Genomic DNA, 15,599 nt, shown 5'->3' with positions numbered 1-15,599 from the left:
TTCTTTTTCTTTAGAGACTACTTTATTGAAAAGCAAACAGAGAAGCATAGAACATCATAGTTTCCAGAAAGTCGGAAGATTCACAACTCTGTATTGTAACTACGATCCTAATTGTACATTACATTAAAAAAATAAACTCTCAAACAAGGAAAACAATCAAACAAAGAGCAGTGAATTGACACATTGAACATCTAAAAAAAAGCCACCGTCCTAGTTGCAATCATTTTCCCAATTGTGATGAGAGTGCTGAGGTACGCTGCCACAGTAGCCGTCCTAATATGGCATTTGCGTGAACCGAAAGGGAAACTGCATTTAACCTACAAGTGCGCAAAGAAACAATAAATTAGGCATTTAACTAGTCACCCACTCAGGTAGAAACGTGTAAGAAAGTAAGAAGAAGTTTACTTTTCTACATCAGGAGTGGCCATAGGATCATATAACTCTTGTTCTGCCCCAGCAACTCCACCAGCCGCAGAGTTTGTAACTTCTTCTGTAGCCTCTCCCTGAATAAATTTCAACCATAAAAGCATAAGTATCCACATATTGCAAAAGAATAAATAAGTTTTTACCTGTTGTGGATACTGGGGATAGCCATATCCACCGTATGCATACACGGATGGGTCTTGAGCTGCCCCATAAGCATAGGCTTCATAGCCTTGTCCGTAACCATAATACCCATTCCATTGACTTGGATCTGCTTGTGTGACGTAACCATCCTATAACAAATACCAAAGATCATCAACGACATTCAGTGAACCACCGAGTAATATGAGGCTCTACATCATATAAGTATAGGTTATAACAAAGGTTTTCACCTGTCCTGGATTTTTACTCCAAGAGATGCGAATTGCTTGTTGACCAATCACATGTCCCTGCATTTTTTGAATGGCCTCTTCAGCAGAAGGCCTGGGGGTCAGCAAGGCGCAGAAGAAGTAAAAGATATTAGTGAACATGGAAGCAACCACATGTGAAGTCTGAGTTTTGCTGAATGTTTTACCTGGTCTTGAATTGAACATAACCGTATCCTTTTGTTGCAGGTATGTTGACATAAATAACCTCTCCTAATGGCGAGAATGCTTTCTTCAGCTCTTCCTCTGTAACATTCGGGTCCAGATTTGCAATCAAAACCTTTACACCAAAACCAATGCATGTGTTTAAAGTAGGAGAAACTTCGAGAAGAAAGCTCGAGCTTTTCAGATAAAACTAACCGTCGTACAGGTGATGTCATTTTCAGGTGCAAGCACCTGCGCTGGTTGAGCAACGTATGCTGGAGCAGCAGCTGCAGATGGGACTGGTACTGGAACCGGATAAGCAGCTAAAAAAAGAGCTTCTAATCAGATAAACCAAAAACAAAATTCTATTTAACATAATTCAAATCATGTGTTTTGTTCTCATACCTTTGGTGACATACTGTTGCTGAACCCCAACGGTTTTTCTAGGCGTTGCCACGCTGATACGCATAGGCCTTGTTGAGCAATACAAACCATTCATTTCAGACATCGCTTTGTTCCTTTCACTTTCGTCAGCAAACTTAACAAACCCGTAACCTTTCGAACGTCCGGTACTTGGATCAGTAACAACCTTGGCACCTCTAACGGAAGAGTAGTGAACACGGAATGTCTCGTGAAGGAGATAATCAGTAACATCTGGCGCTAAGTCTCCAACAAAGATAGAATGATCGGGTCCAGCATCTACTTTCTGGCCAGAACCAAAAGAAGCCCAGTTTAAGCGGAAAGCTACTTCCGTTCCAGGCATCAGTGTCCCATTATACGTCTGAAGCGTTCTCTCTGCTGCTGCGTGGGATACAAACTCTATGACACCGTACCCTTCTGGCTGGCCTGTGATCTTGTTACGTATCACCTTCACAGAAACAAGCTGCACATACATGGATACACAGATCATTATAGGAGCATACATAATAAAAACTGTGGACATCAAACATGGTGATAACCTTAAAAGACTCAGACTTTCAATTAAGAGTAAGAAAGAGACCGTCTCATAGAACGCACCAAGGTGTATCTATACAATAGTAACAATACTTAACATCCCCAAAACTAAAGAATCTGCTTCATCTATTCACAAACAGCAAATAAACCCTATCAACGGCACATATATGGATATAAACATATTTTACCACACTTAACAATTAGAAGCATACCTATAAACTGTGGGCATCAAAAATGGTGAGAGCCTTTAAACCATATTGAAAGACTCAGACTTTCAATGAAGGGTAAGCAATAGAGCTCACCAGGTATCTATACAACACTTTAACATCCCCAAAACCAAAGTAATCTCATTTTATCTATTCCTAAACCAAACCCAGAGGAAACTAGAGCTGTGAATTGGAAGTATACAAAGTCACAGCAACAAGCAGAGGAGCTGAGGGGAGAAGAGAATAAGGTTTACCTCGCCGGTTTGGGAGAAGCAGGAAGTGAGATAATTCTCGTCGACCCAGTACTGCAAATCTCCAATCCAAAGGGTTCGTACTTCTTCAAGCGTCTGCGGATGGTGATACCCTCCTTGCTGCTGCGGAGGCATCATCATCGCCATCGTCTCTTTTTGATTCCCTTAGCGGCGAAAATGTAACCTGAACACACACGTCGGCGGCGATATATCCCGGCCGATCTAAATATTGATTTGCGGATTATTTAGTGAATTAACGGGTCGCCCGCAAACCCGGTATTGGGCCTATCCCGCGGGTTTTAGCCCAAATGGACTTCACTACTTTGACTTATTAATAAGTCAAAAAGTCACGGTTACTTTTTTTGTCTTACCAATTGACTCTGTTTCGGGCCTTTCGGCGGTGAAAAACAAGAGTCTGGGACCCTCTGTCTCATTTAGAGGTTTAGTCTTGATAGGATTTCGGATTTATGGGTTGTATTCTTATATTTTATTTGTGTTTTCTTTTAAACTTCATTTTATGCAATAATTTTGGTTATATTGATTCACTGAATAAAAAAAAGTTCATATGCTCTACTAGAAGTTTTGTTAATGCATATCAATAAAGAAAGAAGTTTATAAATTTGAAATAAAACAGTTTATATGGCCTACTTTGAGGTAGTCTAAAAATTTCATGCCAACCTAATAAAGTTATTACAAAACGGATTGGATGTAGAAAATTATATACATTAACTATTTTTTTGAACAATATATAGTAACTATCAAAGCGAATAAAAATGCAATGTTTTTATGTCAAAATAAAAAATGGTGATGATTATATTATTTTTGATAAAATAGTTAACTAGAGAGCAAAGTTTGTTACAAAAAAAAAAAAATTGGTGTTTCGATTACTAAACTCTGCAAGAAAAAAACACATGAAAAAATATGGGTATAATATTGTAGAAAAGTTTTCTAATGCTTAAATTAGTAAATAACCCCATGAAATATGAGTAAATATCTTAAAGGAATGGAAAGGAGAAGGTAAGTTTTGTGAATAATTGTGATGGCAGAACTAAAAAGAAAAGCAATAGTGTATTTATGTTGTTTGGATGAGCTATTTTTGGTTAAAGCTAAAAATAATAATGTCTTTGAAGAAGAACATATGTGTGACATTCTGTAGTTAAACATAAACTCTGGTATCTTCAAAATAAATAGCATTTACATGACAAATAAATACAACATTTTCTAGATTGTGTTAGGGGTTTTCAAACAGATATTATGAATTGTGATTGTAGTACAATTAAATCATTTACATACGTGGAGTAGAAGCTCAACAACATTAACCACATATGCAGTATGCTTGGCTCTGAGTGGATGGATGCATGTGCTATGCTTTGTGGCATTGAGAATCGTTTAGTACGTTATCAATGATTCTAACGTGGTCAAAGTCAAAGCTATCTACGCTTTGTTTCTATCATACATTACAAGTTTTTTTTTTTCCCGTCTGGTAAATTCATTCAAAGTGAAATACTCGTTTTGATACACAAGCTGGCGGCATAACAAGAAAGCCCCAGAAGCAAAAGCCCACATGAAGGCAGCATCTAAAACCCACGCAGGGGTGACTTACTAACAACTAAAACTGCAAATAAACTCATACGGCTAATAACTACACATGAGCATTAAACAAAACAATTCAACAGACTTTAGAATCAAGCACAAGCCAATGATTGGGGAAATATCGTTGCTCTCCATAGCCCAACACACGATAACATCCACCTCTTACAACCACACTGATCATACATTACAAGTTACAACCAATAATGTCTTCATTTAATTATTGGGGTCACTTCATTTTATCCTTGACCATCTTGATGTTTATATAAATACAAACACAGTGAATTCAATTATTTTATTTTGGGGGGACATCTTCGTTATAATTTTTTTTCTTTCAACACACCTTCATTCTTGTTTCTAATAAATTACAGTGAACATTTGGGGTTCTCTTTCTTTCCAGATTCAGTTTGGTTAATTTGCTCTTGATAAAATTGTAGGACTGCAGCTGAATTATCACCTGATTGAATGAAATTATGCGAAATTGCTTATTTTATCAATTTCATTAAAAATCAAAAGAAAATATGCTACTTTAGTTTTGATGAGTAATGAATGAGATGGATTTATTTCATTTTTTATGTTCCATTCCGATTATTGGAATCAAACAGAAACTAGTAGATTTCGTTCTTGTTTCAGTTTCAATCTGATTCTACTTGGTTCAATTTCTATTTGATTTAGGTTGGGTTTAGTTTCCAAGTGGACGTAAAAACTTCACATGTTATTTTCAAATTATTGTCTAAATTAATATTTGATACCAATGAAATTATAAACACAACATCTCCTAACAAGTATGGCTCCGTTACTGGCTAATGATTGGTCAAAGGAAGTAGTATTGAGAATTGAGATACTGTATATGAGGTAGGTTGGAATTTTGTACTTTGCGTTGCATGGAAATGGAAAGTTAATGATAAACAGTGACATGTGTTTTAAAATCTTTGGTAACATCGCTGTCTGCACTGTTGTAGAAAAATTTAAAAGAAAAAATACAATAGCTATAACAAAAGAAGCATATTGTACTACTTAGAGCACCATTATCCCAGTTTCTCTTGTGGGTTTTTAAAGTTAATGGACCATTTAATTAAATCAAAAATAAATAAAGTGTATGTTACCGATCCTTAATATGGGATTTTCGGAACCGCTTTCAAAGGGATTTTTAAAAGCACGTGTCAACAAACCATGAAAAGTAGATGTATTTATGTTTTTTATTTTTTCTTCCTCTCTTTTTTTTTCTTCGTCTTCTACCTCTCTCTCGTAATCTCCGGCGACGAACTCGTCTGATAACGAACAATGCGCCGATGCCCAATTAATCTCATCTTCTTCTTCTCTAGCTATTCTCTCAGCCCAATCTCATCGCCTCCGCATCAATCTCATCGACGCCATCCTCCGCAGTTTCATCAACGTTAGATTCAATTTTTCCTTTTTAGTAGATTTGATTTTTTTATTGCTTTTTTAGTAGATTTGATTCAGTTTGTGGGTTTTGAACAGGGGAAGAAGAGGAAGACGAGCACCAGGAAGAAGAAGATAGAAACGCTATTGGGTTTTTGTGGATAATCGAATAGGTTTTTAACTAGAATTTTTAAGTACACTGAACTACATTTATATAGTTAAATAATCACTAAGAAACACTAATGAGTTTCTGTGGATAATCATGCTCTTAAGGGGTGCAATTTGTCATTTGGAGTTAACAATAATAGTAATGTAGTATTTTGTTTTGGCAATGATAATAGCTACAACAATCTGCACCATAACTTAAGGTTAGCAATGATATGATCTCGTGTGTTGAAATGTACCTGTATTCACATGGCAACGACCCCAAGTTCATGTGAGGACATGTGTTCACTATTCATTTATCTCTCTCCACTTTCCTTCGGTCAAACCTCATCTACAATATTTTTTTAAAAAATATTGTCTGATAATATAACAAAATCATGGAAACAAAATAAGATAATGGATACTATAATGTTACAATGCATCTCCCAATCACTGTGAGTAATATTTTAAATGCGACTTGCATGTTCATTATCATCTAATCTTTCATCTCCCGTAGGTCCTTCTTCTTACAGCTCTGTAACTTGTCTGCTTCTTCTGTTTGTCCATGTGGTCTTACCTCTCTCTCTCTCTTTGTATATATTATCCTCATCATTACTTTCTGAATCTTCACTTCTCTCTCTCTCTCTCCCAACGTCCGTTACGTTTGTACGATCATGGCATCAGCTGAAACATCGACAATGGCGGAGGCTAACATGGTTTTCATGATGGAGGCACCACCGTCGGGACCTCGCATTTCCTTCTCCGCCGACTTGTCATCATCAGACAGCGAGGGAGATTACATCTGCATCAACCCGAAGAATCTCTTACCGGGAAAAGTAGAACAAGACAAGAGCTCATCAAAAGCCGGAGACTTTGAGTTTCTGTCGAATACCCAAACAATGCTCACCGCCGACGAGTTGTTCTCCGAAGGAAAGTTTCTTCCTTTCCGGCACGTCAAGCATTCAGAGAAGCTTCAAAACGTTACATTGAAAACAAAAGCCGAAGAACAAGAACAAGAACAAGAAAAAGAAGATCGTAAGGTAGTGAAAGAGGAGACTGTTAATAACAGCAACAGAGGAAGCTGGTTTCTTGACGACGACCCTTCTCCTCGTCCACCAAAGTGCACTGTTCTATGGAAAGAGCTTTTGCGGCTAAAGAAACAGAGGAACAACACGAAGGCATTGTCTCTCTCGCCGTCGTCTTCTTCGAGCTCGACTTCGTCTTCTTCTAGCTCGATTGGAGACGCGGTGAAGAAGGAGGAGAGAGAGAAGAGAGGTAAGAAAGGGTTGGAGAGGACGAGATCTATGACTATGAGGATAAGACCGATGATTCATGTTCCTGTCTGTACACCACCTTCTAAGCCTCCTCTGTTTCCTCTAAGGCTTCACAAAAACAAAGTAGAGAGACGAACTTGATGATGGAAATTGTTTTGTGATTAGATGGATTGTGTGTTTTGTTGAGCTTTTTGTGATTGAGATCTGATGTGTGTTGACATTGTATAAATGTGAATGACATTTTCATAACACAATAAAATATTCATCATTAGTATGATTTTCATCTCATTATATTGAAAGTGTTTGTCTTGTTGTATCTCTGTCTGTTTGTATCTAAGCCAAAGATCAAATATTTTGGGTTAGACTTTTGATGGTTCGTTAGTTTAAAGTGTTTAAGATCTGAGAAAGTGAGAGAGACAAAAGAGTTAGATGCCAAAACTAATGGAAAAAAAAAAAGGCAAGACAGGAGAGTACAGTGATGTGCAGATAGATGTTTTGTTGTTAGATCCTTTTTCTCTCAAGCAAGAATCCACCAAGTGACTCTGCTCAACGTTTATAAGTACATGGTCCACTCTTCTGAAACTCTAGCCTCACGTTTTAAACACAAAACCAAACTAATCTCTATACATCTTTTCATAATATCCAATTCAGTTTTGATCATTTATAACTTCCAATTAATATATCGCTGCTGGGTTGTCTTCTATCATTTCACAACGATATAGAGAGATACAAAAATAATGGATTGACCACAAAACATATGAATATAAGTAACTTACCTAAAGTGTGCATGTAAGTCGCAAGTACTGAAGAAGTGTGCATATTAAACAGTTCAGGATGAGCTATGAATACTGTAATAAAACTCCTTTATTTCCCCAACTTTAAATCGTCTAGTATCTCTTTTTGTTCCTTTTGTTTCTTCAAAGTTAAAAAAGAGAGCTGGGCGACGCCATTCATTAAAGAAATGCTTCCTTTCTCCCTCTTAAATTAAAGAACTAATATGTCACTTTGATATTTTATTCAACACTTTTCAAACACGTCTCACTTTGTGGCAGACCACATTCAGTCCAAAAGCCTTCTACTTGTTTCTTTTCTTAAAACCATATAAATAAAGAAAATGAAATCTAGCAAAAGTGCACACACAACCTGGTTTCCTTTCCGTCCTGGGATTATCTTTCCGATACACAGGCGTAGTTTAGCACATACTCATTTCCGGTTTCGAGCGCAAATTAGCTTCACGTGGCAAGAAAAACATTCAAAATCAACAAAGGAGTAAATACCCAAAGTACCCCTGTTCTCTTTTCTGCCTTGATTGATTTCAAAAAACGTTTCTTCTGCTTCCTTCTCTGATCTCCTCTTGTTAACGATGGAGCAACAAAGAGGAAGCCGGAGCTTTCCAGAGCGCAAGGGACAGAAGAGGAAACTAGAGGAAGGACCACCCGCAGAGGATCCACAGATCTCTCCCTCAACCACCACCGACGCAGCCCCCCACGCTGCGCTTCTCAGCGAAGTCGCTGCTCAAGTCTCCGTTCTAAACTCCGCCTTCTCCTGGAAAGAATCCGATCGCGCCGCCGCAAAGCGCGCAGCTCAAGTCCTGTCTGAGCTCGCCAAAAACGGTGAACATCAGTCTCCTATAGCTTCACTTTTCTTCGGTTTCTTATTATCTCTTAGTGACCTTCGATGTTCAGCAGATGATTTAGTGAGCGTGATTGTCGACGGAGGTGCTGTTCCTGCTCTCACGACGCATCTACAGCCCCCGCCGTACTGTGAAGGAGACTTAGCTCAAAAGCCGTTTGAACATGAGGTCGAGAAAGGAAGCGCCTTTGCGCTTGGTCTTCTCGCAATTAAGGTTTTGGTCCCAAGTTTAGTTTTTTAAAGCAACTTTTGGTAATAAAGATTCTATTTTTATATTCGGAGGGGACTATGTGTAGTTTGTGTGGTCACGTTGTGGGATTGATTACTTACAGCCAGAGTATCAGAACCTGATAGTAGACAAAGGAGCTTTACCTCATCTCGTGGATCTCTTGAAGAGAAGCAAAGATTCCTCCACTTCTCGAGCCCTTAATAGTGTTATTAGAAGAGCGGCTGATGCCATTACTAATCTAGCTCACGAGAACAGCAGCATCAAGACCCGTGTCAGGTCAGCTTATTTTTCTAAGTGGTTTCCTCCTTTTCAGTACAACTATCCTCCTGACTTTTTGACAAAACAGGCTAGAAGGCGGTATTCCACCTCTCGTGGAGTTGCTTGAGTATTCTGATTCCAAGGTTCAGCGAGCAGCAGCAGGGGCGTTGCGAACGCTTGCGTTTAAAAACGATGATAACAAGAACCTGGTAAGTATTGCTGTCTTATAGCTTCTACTTAGATTTTTGGACGGAGTGTGTTTTGATTGTCTACTTTTGCAGATAGTTGAATGCAATGCTCTTCCCACGCTCATTCTAATGCTTGGATCAGAGGATGCTGCTATACATTACGAAGCGGTTAGGATTCTTTTACTGCGTCGAGAGTTTTCATAATCAACTCTTTTGCTACTTATCTGAGTCATGCTTTTAGGTTGGAGTTATAGGCAATCTAGTTCATTCGTCTCCGAACATTAAAAAAGAGGTTATTTCTTCTGGGGCGTTGCAACCTGTCATTGGTCTTCTCAGGTATGTGGAAACTCGTCATTTTGATTTAAATGGTTAAGCATAGAGTTGTTACTGTTAACCTTAGTGACGTTCTTGTTGTTTCTTGTATTTTGTCTATTTCAGCTCATGTTGCCCTGAGAGCCAAAGAGAGGCGGCTTTATTACTTGGACAGTTTGCCTCTACTGATTCTGATTGTAAGGTACTATTTCATCTCTATCCTCAGTTCGTTTGCTATCCACCAAAGCATAAACTCTTTCTGCTTGGTTGTACTAGGTGTAAGCTGTTTTTTCTTCTGTTGATTTTCAGGTTCACATTGTTCAAAGGGGTGCTGTTCGTCCTTTGATTGAAATGCTTCAGTCAGCGGATGTTCAGTTGAAGGAGATGTCGGCCTTTGCACTGGGAAGATTGGCCCAGGTTCCTCTTTTAAACCTTTGTTAGTTTGAGCCGCTGTAAAATTGTAACCTCGCTCTTTAGGCTTAAAACCAATGAGCTATATTAAAATTACAAAACTGTTATGTCTTTTAATTCTCTAGCATACTCTTTGTCGCAGGATTCCCACAACCAAGCCGGTATTGCTCATAGTGGTGGTTTAGAACCTTTATTGAAGCTTCTCAGTTCAAGAAATGGATCCTTGCAACACAATGCTGCCTTTGCTCTTTATGGCCTTGCCGATAATGAGGTGCGTTGAATGCTGCTACCTTCCGTATATGTTATAATTAGGATGCAAAATTCCTTATTAAATTGGTTATTGATCCCCATTTTTCTCCCCGTAGGATAATGTGTCGGGTTTTATCAGGGTGGGAGGTGTCCAAAAGCTACAGGATGAAGAGTTTATTGTTCAAGTATGTGAATCATATCGTCATTTTTCTTTTAGTGGCTATATACTGAAATTTCTTAGCAGCTGTATTTGTTTTACTCTCTCGTTGGATGTTTCTAATGTACAATGTTTCTTAGGCAACTAAAGATTGTGTCTCCAAAACATTGAAGAGGTTGGAGGAGAAGATTCATGGAAGAGTAAGTAAAATTTTACCTGTCTTTAAACTTGTTACTTCCATCTCTGGTGATTAAAAAAATACACAAATGCACGGTTTGTAGTAAAACTGATGTATCCTGGTCTAGTGTCTGAAACTTTGTTTAAGTTTAGTATTTCTCTATGGAACCTTTGAAACTTATGTGCTTTGGATTTCCTTTGTAGGTTCTAAGGCATCTGTTGTACCAAATGCGCATTTCTGAGAAGTCTATCCAAAGACGAGTTGCTCTCGCTCTTGCTCATTTCTGTTCACCGGAAGATCAGAGAACCGTATTCATAGATGAGAATGGCATGTGACAGATTTTTTTGAATTTATGATGTTAAGACTTTTAACGCTTTAACCATTAAGTTTAAATGTTCTTTCTGCAATTCTTTTTATATTGAGCTGTCTTTTGACAGGGTTGGAGTTGCTACTTGGTCTTCTTGGTTCTACAAACACTAAGCAGCAACTCGATGGCGCTGCAGCATTGTACAGATTAGCAAATAAATCCATGGCACTTTCTCCAGTTGATGCTGCTCCTCCTTCCCCAACACAAAGGGTGAGTCACCTTCTTGCTTCAGTTCTCCATTACGTAAGTTGTGGAAGTCTCAGTGCATCATTCTGTTTATCTTTTTGTGACAGGTTTATCTCGGAGAGCAATATGTAAATAGTGCAACGCTGTCTGATGTAACTTTTCTAGTCGAAGGTAATCATATTACTCAGAAAATTGCAGCAGTCTTGTTAGCTCCAAACACCATATGTAAAACAGAAAAGATCATACTGCAGGAAGGAGATTCTATGCACACAGAATTTGTCTGCTGGCTTCTTCAGATGCATTTCGCGCAATGTTTGATGGTGGTTACCGAGTAAGTGAACTATTATGTTCTTTTTGAAAAACATCTACTAGCTATAATGACTATTATCTATGAAACTCTGCTTCTCTGTCAAAGGAATACATGGATAATTATGTAAACATGTCTCATTCAGTTTGTGCTTCGTTTATACCATAGGAAAAAGACGCTAGAGATATTGAGATTCCGAATATTAAATGGGAGGTTTTTGAGTTAATGATGAGGTATGACGAGTTTCTACAAGCTTCTAGACTGAGAACTTTCGTCATATACATGTAACTAACTCACACTTGAACTGTGATCTTCAGGTTTATATACACTGGATCAGTCGACATAACAATTGAGATATCACAAGATCTTCTGAGAGCAGCGGATCAGTATCTCTTGGAGGGTCTGAAGCGACTCTGTGAATACACAATTGCTCAGGTGAGTCAGAACAATGGAAAATGATGTGGTTTGCATTATAATTCTGGAAATCTAACACGGTTGCTTATGAATGAAAGGATATAACGTTGGAAAACATAGGAAGCATGTACGATCTCTCAGAAGCATTCCACGCGATGTCGCTGAGGCAAGCTTGTATATTGTTCATCCTGGAGCATTTCGAAAAACTGAGTTCAATGCATGGGTAATATGAAGTACCTCTCTCTTACTCTCACAGTCTTTGGCCTATATATCTGAAACATAGTGGATGAAAAATGCAGGCAGAACGAGCTGGTGCAGCGAACAATACCAGAGATAAGAGAGTACTTCTGTAGAGCTCTAACAAAATCTACTACAAACCTGCAAAGCCTGAGGTTGTAGAATGTGGAGGAAGGAGGCTGCACCTAACTAGAGAGGCAAGTAGACAAGGACTATCTATATATAGAGAGAGCCGCTATTAGAGTTGGTCTTTATCATCCTGTCCTATCTTGATTTGTTTTAGTAATTTTCTGTGCGTTTGGTTCAATCTTAGCCATTGTATTATATTATTAATCTCTTCTGATAACAGTCGGTCTTCAAAGAAACCGCCACTTTTGTATCCAAAACACCATATTATGGTGAAACTTCCATTATTCAATCCACTGTCCAACAATCCTGTGTCAGAAGCAAATATACTTTTCTGTAGGTTTGTTGACCTGTCGATGATGAGATATGTATATTGGTGGTGACTAATGACTTATTTTCTGATGACCAATCATATAATCACAAGTGAGAAAAATGAATATTATTGAGACTCGAATATAACATTATATAATCACAAGTGATTTAATCCCATAGTAAATTCTCTCAAGGAGTCTGCTTCCCCCATCAAAGCTCTTGAGATGGCAAGTAATGACATAACAGCTTGTGTAAAAGCAAAACTAGATCTTAACAAGTTTAATTTGTCTGAGAAGGAGCTGAAAGATGAGGAATGTGTCCAACTTTAGTTAGTTATTCTGTTTTAAACCCATTTCATTCAACAGTGATGGAGTGTGTAAAATGTAACACTCATGTCTCCCACTTGCTCATACATACTTTCCAGAAACATGTTAAATTGTTTGTGGAAGAAGAAACATATAATTAAAGCAATGCTACTGAAGTAAAATGATACCCAAAAAAATGCATTTGATAGATAAAAAGCTTATCTGAATGTATTAATAAAATCAGAAAACAAAGCAAAGAAGTTTCAATAATCCAAATCCCTCAAGCAGAACAACAATACTAAAACACAGAGTTGCAGAAATCAAAACCTCAAATTTCAATTTCACACAACAATAACATCAGATCCTCCTACCCCTCCTGGTAGTAGCAGTAACAGTCTTCATCGCACTAACATCAACATTCAAAGGAACCGGAGGCTTCTTATTCTCCTTCTTCATACTCCTCAGCGAATACCTCGGCGCCGTCGCCGTCATCTCAACCATCGTCGTCTTCTTCTTAACGGTCCCTCTTCTCTTAGTCGTCATAGGCTCGACTCCAAGATTGTAAGGAGTTCCTTTCACTACAGTATCTTCACCTTTCTTCCTCCTCAGCCTCTCGTTCCTCCTGGCGGAATACTCATCGTAGAACCTCCCTCTCTCGAACACCGGAGCCACCTCCGAGTTCGCAGCCATATGCTCCAGACTCGAGGCTCTGGATTTCACTTCTTCCTGAGCGAACTCTTTCTCCACCATCTTCGCCATCGCGTGGATCTCGCTTGAGATCGAGGAGTACTCGACCGGGAGGTTCGATTCCAGATCCGCAGCGTTACGTTTCTGGAACTTCGCGAGGCCTGGAGGTGTTCGGAGAATCGATGAAGAAGAGGAGTTGGAGAGGACTTGGCGTGATCGGAGACGGAGGGGAGATTTGGGAAGCGGTGGTTTCAGGTAAGAAGTTCTCATCCTCGACATCGTCTTCTTCTTCTTCTCAAAGCTTTGTTTGAACACAAGAGATTCAAAGAGACAGGGAAGTGAGAGAGAGATTTTGTCTGATTTATTATCATTTTTGGAGGAGCGCTCCCTAACGGTTATATCTGTCTTGATCCGACGGCTAAGATTGCTCCAAAATTCAAATTGAAAAGAAAAAAAAATCCGGGTCTAATTATGTTTGAAGCGTTTTTATAACATTAAAGCATTAAATAGATAACTTACCTTGTTGTGAGGATTCGCCTTGAATTAAAGATATAAGTTCAGGAATGTTAAATATGGTTACCAAGAAGACTAGACTACAAAATAAAATCTAGGTGACTTTTAAGTCTTTCATCTTGTGAATGAATCTGTCGAAGAGAAATAAAGATGGTCTTATCATTATATGGATTTTGATATTAACTAGAGCTGACATTCTATGTAAATTTTGTTGAGAGGTTAGTCTTTGATGTTATCCACATTTTCATTGCCCTGTACAGTTTGATTTAGCTGAAACTTATTGTAAGGTGGTATAGTCTCTAGTCTATTTCATCCCCAGCTCCTTTGCCATCTACCCAAAGCTCTTTGTTTTTTTTTCCGGTTTGGTTACCATACTAATGTGATAGGTAGTTTGATTTGTTAAATTGTATACACGAAATATGATGAGAAGATAACTTAATCTGTTACTTCATACAAACCTCAAACTATGAAAAGAATAGCCTCTTTAGTTTCTCTTTTATCAAGCGTCAAGTCAACTCATTGCCCTGTTAATGGGTTCTTGAAGTACTCTGAAGTGATATAAACATTGCTTCCTGCATATTCATCACTCGTTTTCTCAGCTCAGTCACCAGGGAACATACAAAAGTCCAAGATCCATTTGACCATTTCACTGTTAACAAACATCCACAAACAACTCTTGTTCGAATATGTTCTGCTTCCTTGATGTGGACTCATGGACCTCTATTACCTTAACTAATTGGGTTTCTTTTACGGCCTGGTTTTCAAGTAAAACAAGTTAATTATACTCAAGTGAACCATTCCTCGGGAGTAAAGACAGATTTATTATTTAACCACTAGGTGATTTATCCGCGCAAAGAGCGCGGACATGAATATTGTTATTGTTGTAAGTTTTAATTTTTATTTTTTTGTGTATTATTTGTTATTTTAATTAAAATTCTAATTAATGAATTATTTAGGTGTGTTGTTATTGTTTTGCAAAATATTTAACTTGGTAACGACATTTATTTTTGAAATTGTAATATGGTTTAAATTTTGTACAGTTAGTTAATTTTCGTTAATAATGTTTATGATTGTAATCATATTTTGATTATTTTGGTTGAATATTTTAGTTTCAATAAAAAAATTAAAAACCTTAATTAGTTAACAATTAATAAAATAAAAAATCTAATAACTGAAGAAGATATTTCTTGTTTAAATCCATTGTGGATGAAAATTTCATAACATAAAATAACACTACAGTAAAAACAAAATAACTGAAGTGAAAATAATACATTATCAAATTTGTTAGTCTAAACACCCAAATGTTTCTTTATATTTTGAAAACTTTCTATAGAAAAATAAAAATGCATTAAAAATCTCATATTAGTTATGAACATGCAGGTTTTACCAACAAGACCCTTTACTGGTCCGACCATGATCATTTGGGAGATTTCATTTACCAAAGAATTGGATGGCATACCACCCTGATCTGGTGCATGCTTAGAATCCAGAGGCGGTGTTCGCGAACGATCTGATCTCATATCAATCAGGTATAGACTATTACCAAAGACATATATTCTTATATATAATTATATAAAAACATAGTTCAATTATATTAGTTTTTATTAATTTAAAGTAAAGAGTGAAAACACATTTACGAAGTTACTTACAAAGATTTAGCAAAAAACATAAATAAGTGGTAAACAAGTTAAAAAAAATATTTAGAAAATAACTGGCAAATAATTTGAAAACATTTAG

The 15,599-nt window shown here is 37.5% G+C and overlaps 4 protein-coding genes across 5 annotated transcripts; 2 read left to right on the top strand and 2 right to left on the bottom strand.

The window, feature by feature from the left end:
• Positions 1-9: 9 nt before the first annotated feature.
• On the bottom strand, positions 10-2,664 carry LOC103856377 (polyadenylate-binding protein RBP47B'). Its single transcript, XM_009133486.3, has 8 exons — positions 2,407-2,664; positions 1,398-1,875; positions 1,209-1,315; positions 998-1,128; positions 816-906; positions 570-716; positions 406-503; positions 10-317 (listed from the first exon to the last, which is right to left on the bottom strand). Exons 1-8 carry the CDS (start codon positions 2,548-2,550, stop codon positions 221-223), a joined length of 1,293 nt encoding a protein of 430 aa, XP_009131734.1. The 5' UTR covers positions 2,551-2,664; the 3' UTR covers positions 10-220.
• A 234-nt stretch (positions 2,665-2,898) lies between these two features.
• On the top strand, positions 2,899-7,250 carry LOC103856376. The gene is made up of 2 exons (XM_009133485.3): positions 2,899-5,389; positions 5,476-7,250. The coding sequence occupies exon 2, from the start codon at positions 6,195-6,197 to the stop codon at positions 6,933-6,935; it is 741 nt and encodes a 246-aa protein (XP_009131733.1). The 5' UTR covers positions 2,899-5,389; positions 5,476-6,194; the 3' UTR covers positions 6,936-7,250.
• A 242-nt stretch (positions 7,251-7,492) lies between these two features.
• LOC103856374 (ARM REPEAT PROTEIN INTERACTING WITH ABF2) lies at positions 7,493-12,355 on the top strand. 2 transcript variants are annotated; one of them, XM_009133482.3, is made up of 19 exons: positions 7,493-8,407; positions 8,483-8,640; positions 8,759-8,931; positions 9,002-9,122; positions 9,195-9,269; positions 9,343-9,437; positions 9,540-9,615; positions 9,723-9,830; positions 9,967-10,095; positions 10,190-10,258; positions 10,371-10,430; positions 10,612-10,735; positions 10,846-10,985; positions 11,069-11,132; positions 11,213-11,292; positions 11,437-11,501; positions 11,586-11,703; positions 11,781-11,905; positions 11,982-12,355. In XM_009133482.3, exons 1-19 carry the CDS (start codon positions 8,158-8,160, stop codon positions 12,079-12,081), a joined length of 2,130 nt encoding a protein of 709 aa, XP_009131730.1. In that variant the 5' UTR covers positions 7,493-8,157; the 3' UTR covers positions 12,082-12,355. The 2 variants fall into 2 exon arrangements, with proteins under 2 accessions (XP_009131730.1, XP_009131729.1); XM_009133481.3 differs by having other exon boundaries at positions 8,480-8,640.
• A 489-nt stretch (positions 12,356-12,844) lies between these two features.
• LOC103856373 lies at positions 12,845-14,078 on the bottom strand. Its single transcript, XM_009133480.3, has one exon. The coding sequence runs from the start codon at positions 13,626-13,628 to the stop codon at positions 13,020-13,022; it is 609 nt and encodes a 202-aa protein (XP_009131728.1). The 5' UTR covers positions 13,629-14,078; the 3' UTR covers positions 12,845-13,019.
• Between the last annotated feature and the right edge of the window lie 1,521 nt (positions 14,079-15,599).

The sequence above is a fragment of the Brassica rapa genome, chromosome A03 (genome assembly GCF_000309985.2).
Source record: "Brassica rapa cultivar Chiifu-401-42 chromosome A03, CAAS_Brap_v3.01, whole genome shotgun sequence".
In the NCBI taxonomy this organism is placed as follows: domain Eukaryota; kingdom Viridiplantae; phylum Streptophyta; class Magnoliopsida; order Brassicales; family Brassicaceae; genus Brassica; species Brassica rapa.
The sequence above is the reverse complement of the archived record's forward strand: the minus strand, read 5'-3'. Positions and strand labels throughout refer to the sequence as shown.

What these genes read in the sequence shown, in the direction of transcription:
- LOC103856377 (XM_009133486.3), bottom strand. Translation starts at nt 2,550, where the DNA reads ATGGCGATGATGATGCCTCCGCAGCAGCAAGGAGGGTATCACCATCCG. An exon ending in GCTTCTCCCAAACCGGCGAG is followed by an intron (nt 1,876 to 2,406) that starts GTAAACCTTATT and finishes ATGTATGTGCAG; the next exon opens with CTTGTTTCTGTGAAGGTGAT. An exon ending in ATGACATCACCTGTACGACG is followed by an intron (nt 1,129 to 1,208) that starts GTTAGTTTTATC and finishes TTTGGTGTAAAG; the next exon opens with GTTTTGATTGCAAATCTGGA.
- LOC103856376 (XM_009133485.3), top strand. Translation starts at nt 6,195, where the DNA reads ATGGCATCAGCTGAAACATCGACAATGGCGGAGGCTAACATGGTTTTC.
- LOC103856374 (XM_009133481.3), top strand. Translation starts at nt 8,158, where the DNA reads ATGGAGCAACAAAGAGGAAGCCGGAGCTTTCCAGAGCGCAAGGGACAG. An exon ending in AGCATCAAGACCCGTGTCAG is followed by an intron (nt 8,932 to 9,001) that starts GTCAGCTTATTT and finishes TTGACAAAACAG; the next exon opens with GCTAGAAGGCGGTATTCCAC. An exon ending in CACTGGGAAGATTGGCCCAG is followed by an intron (nt 9,831 to 9,966) that starts GTTCCTCTTTTA and finishes TCTTTGTCGCAG; the next exon opens with GATTCCCACAACCAAGCCGG.
- LOC103856373 (XM_009133480.3), bottom strand. Translation starts at nt 13,628, where the DNA reads ATGTCGAGGATGAGAACTTCTTACCTGAAACCACCGCTTCCCAAATCT.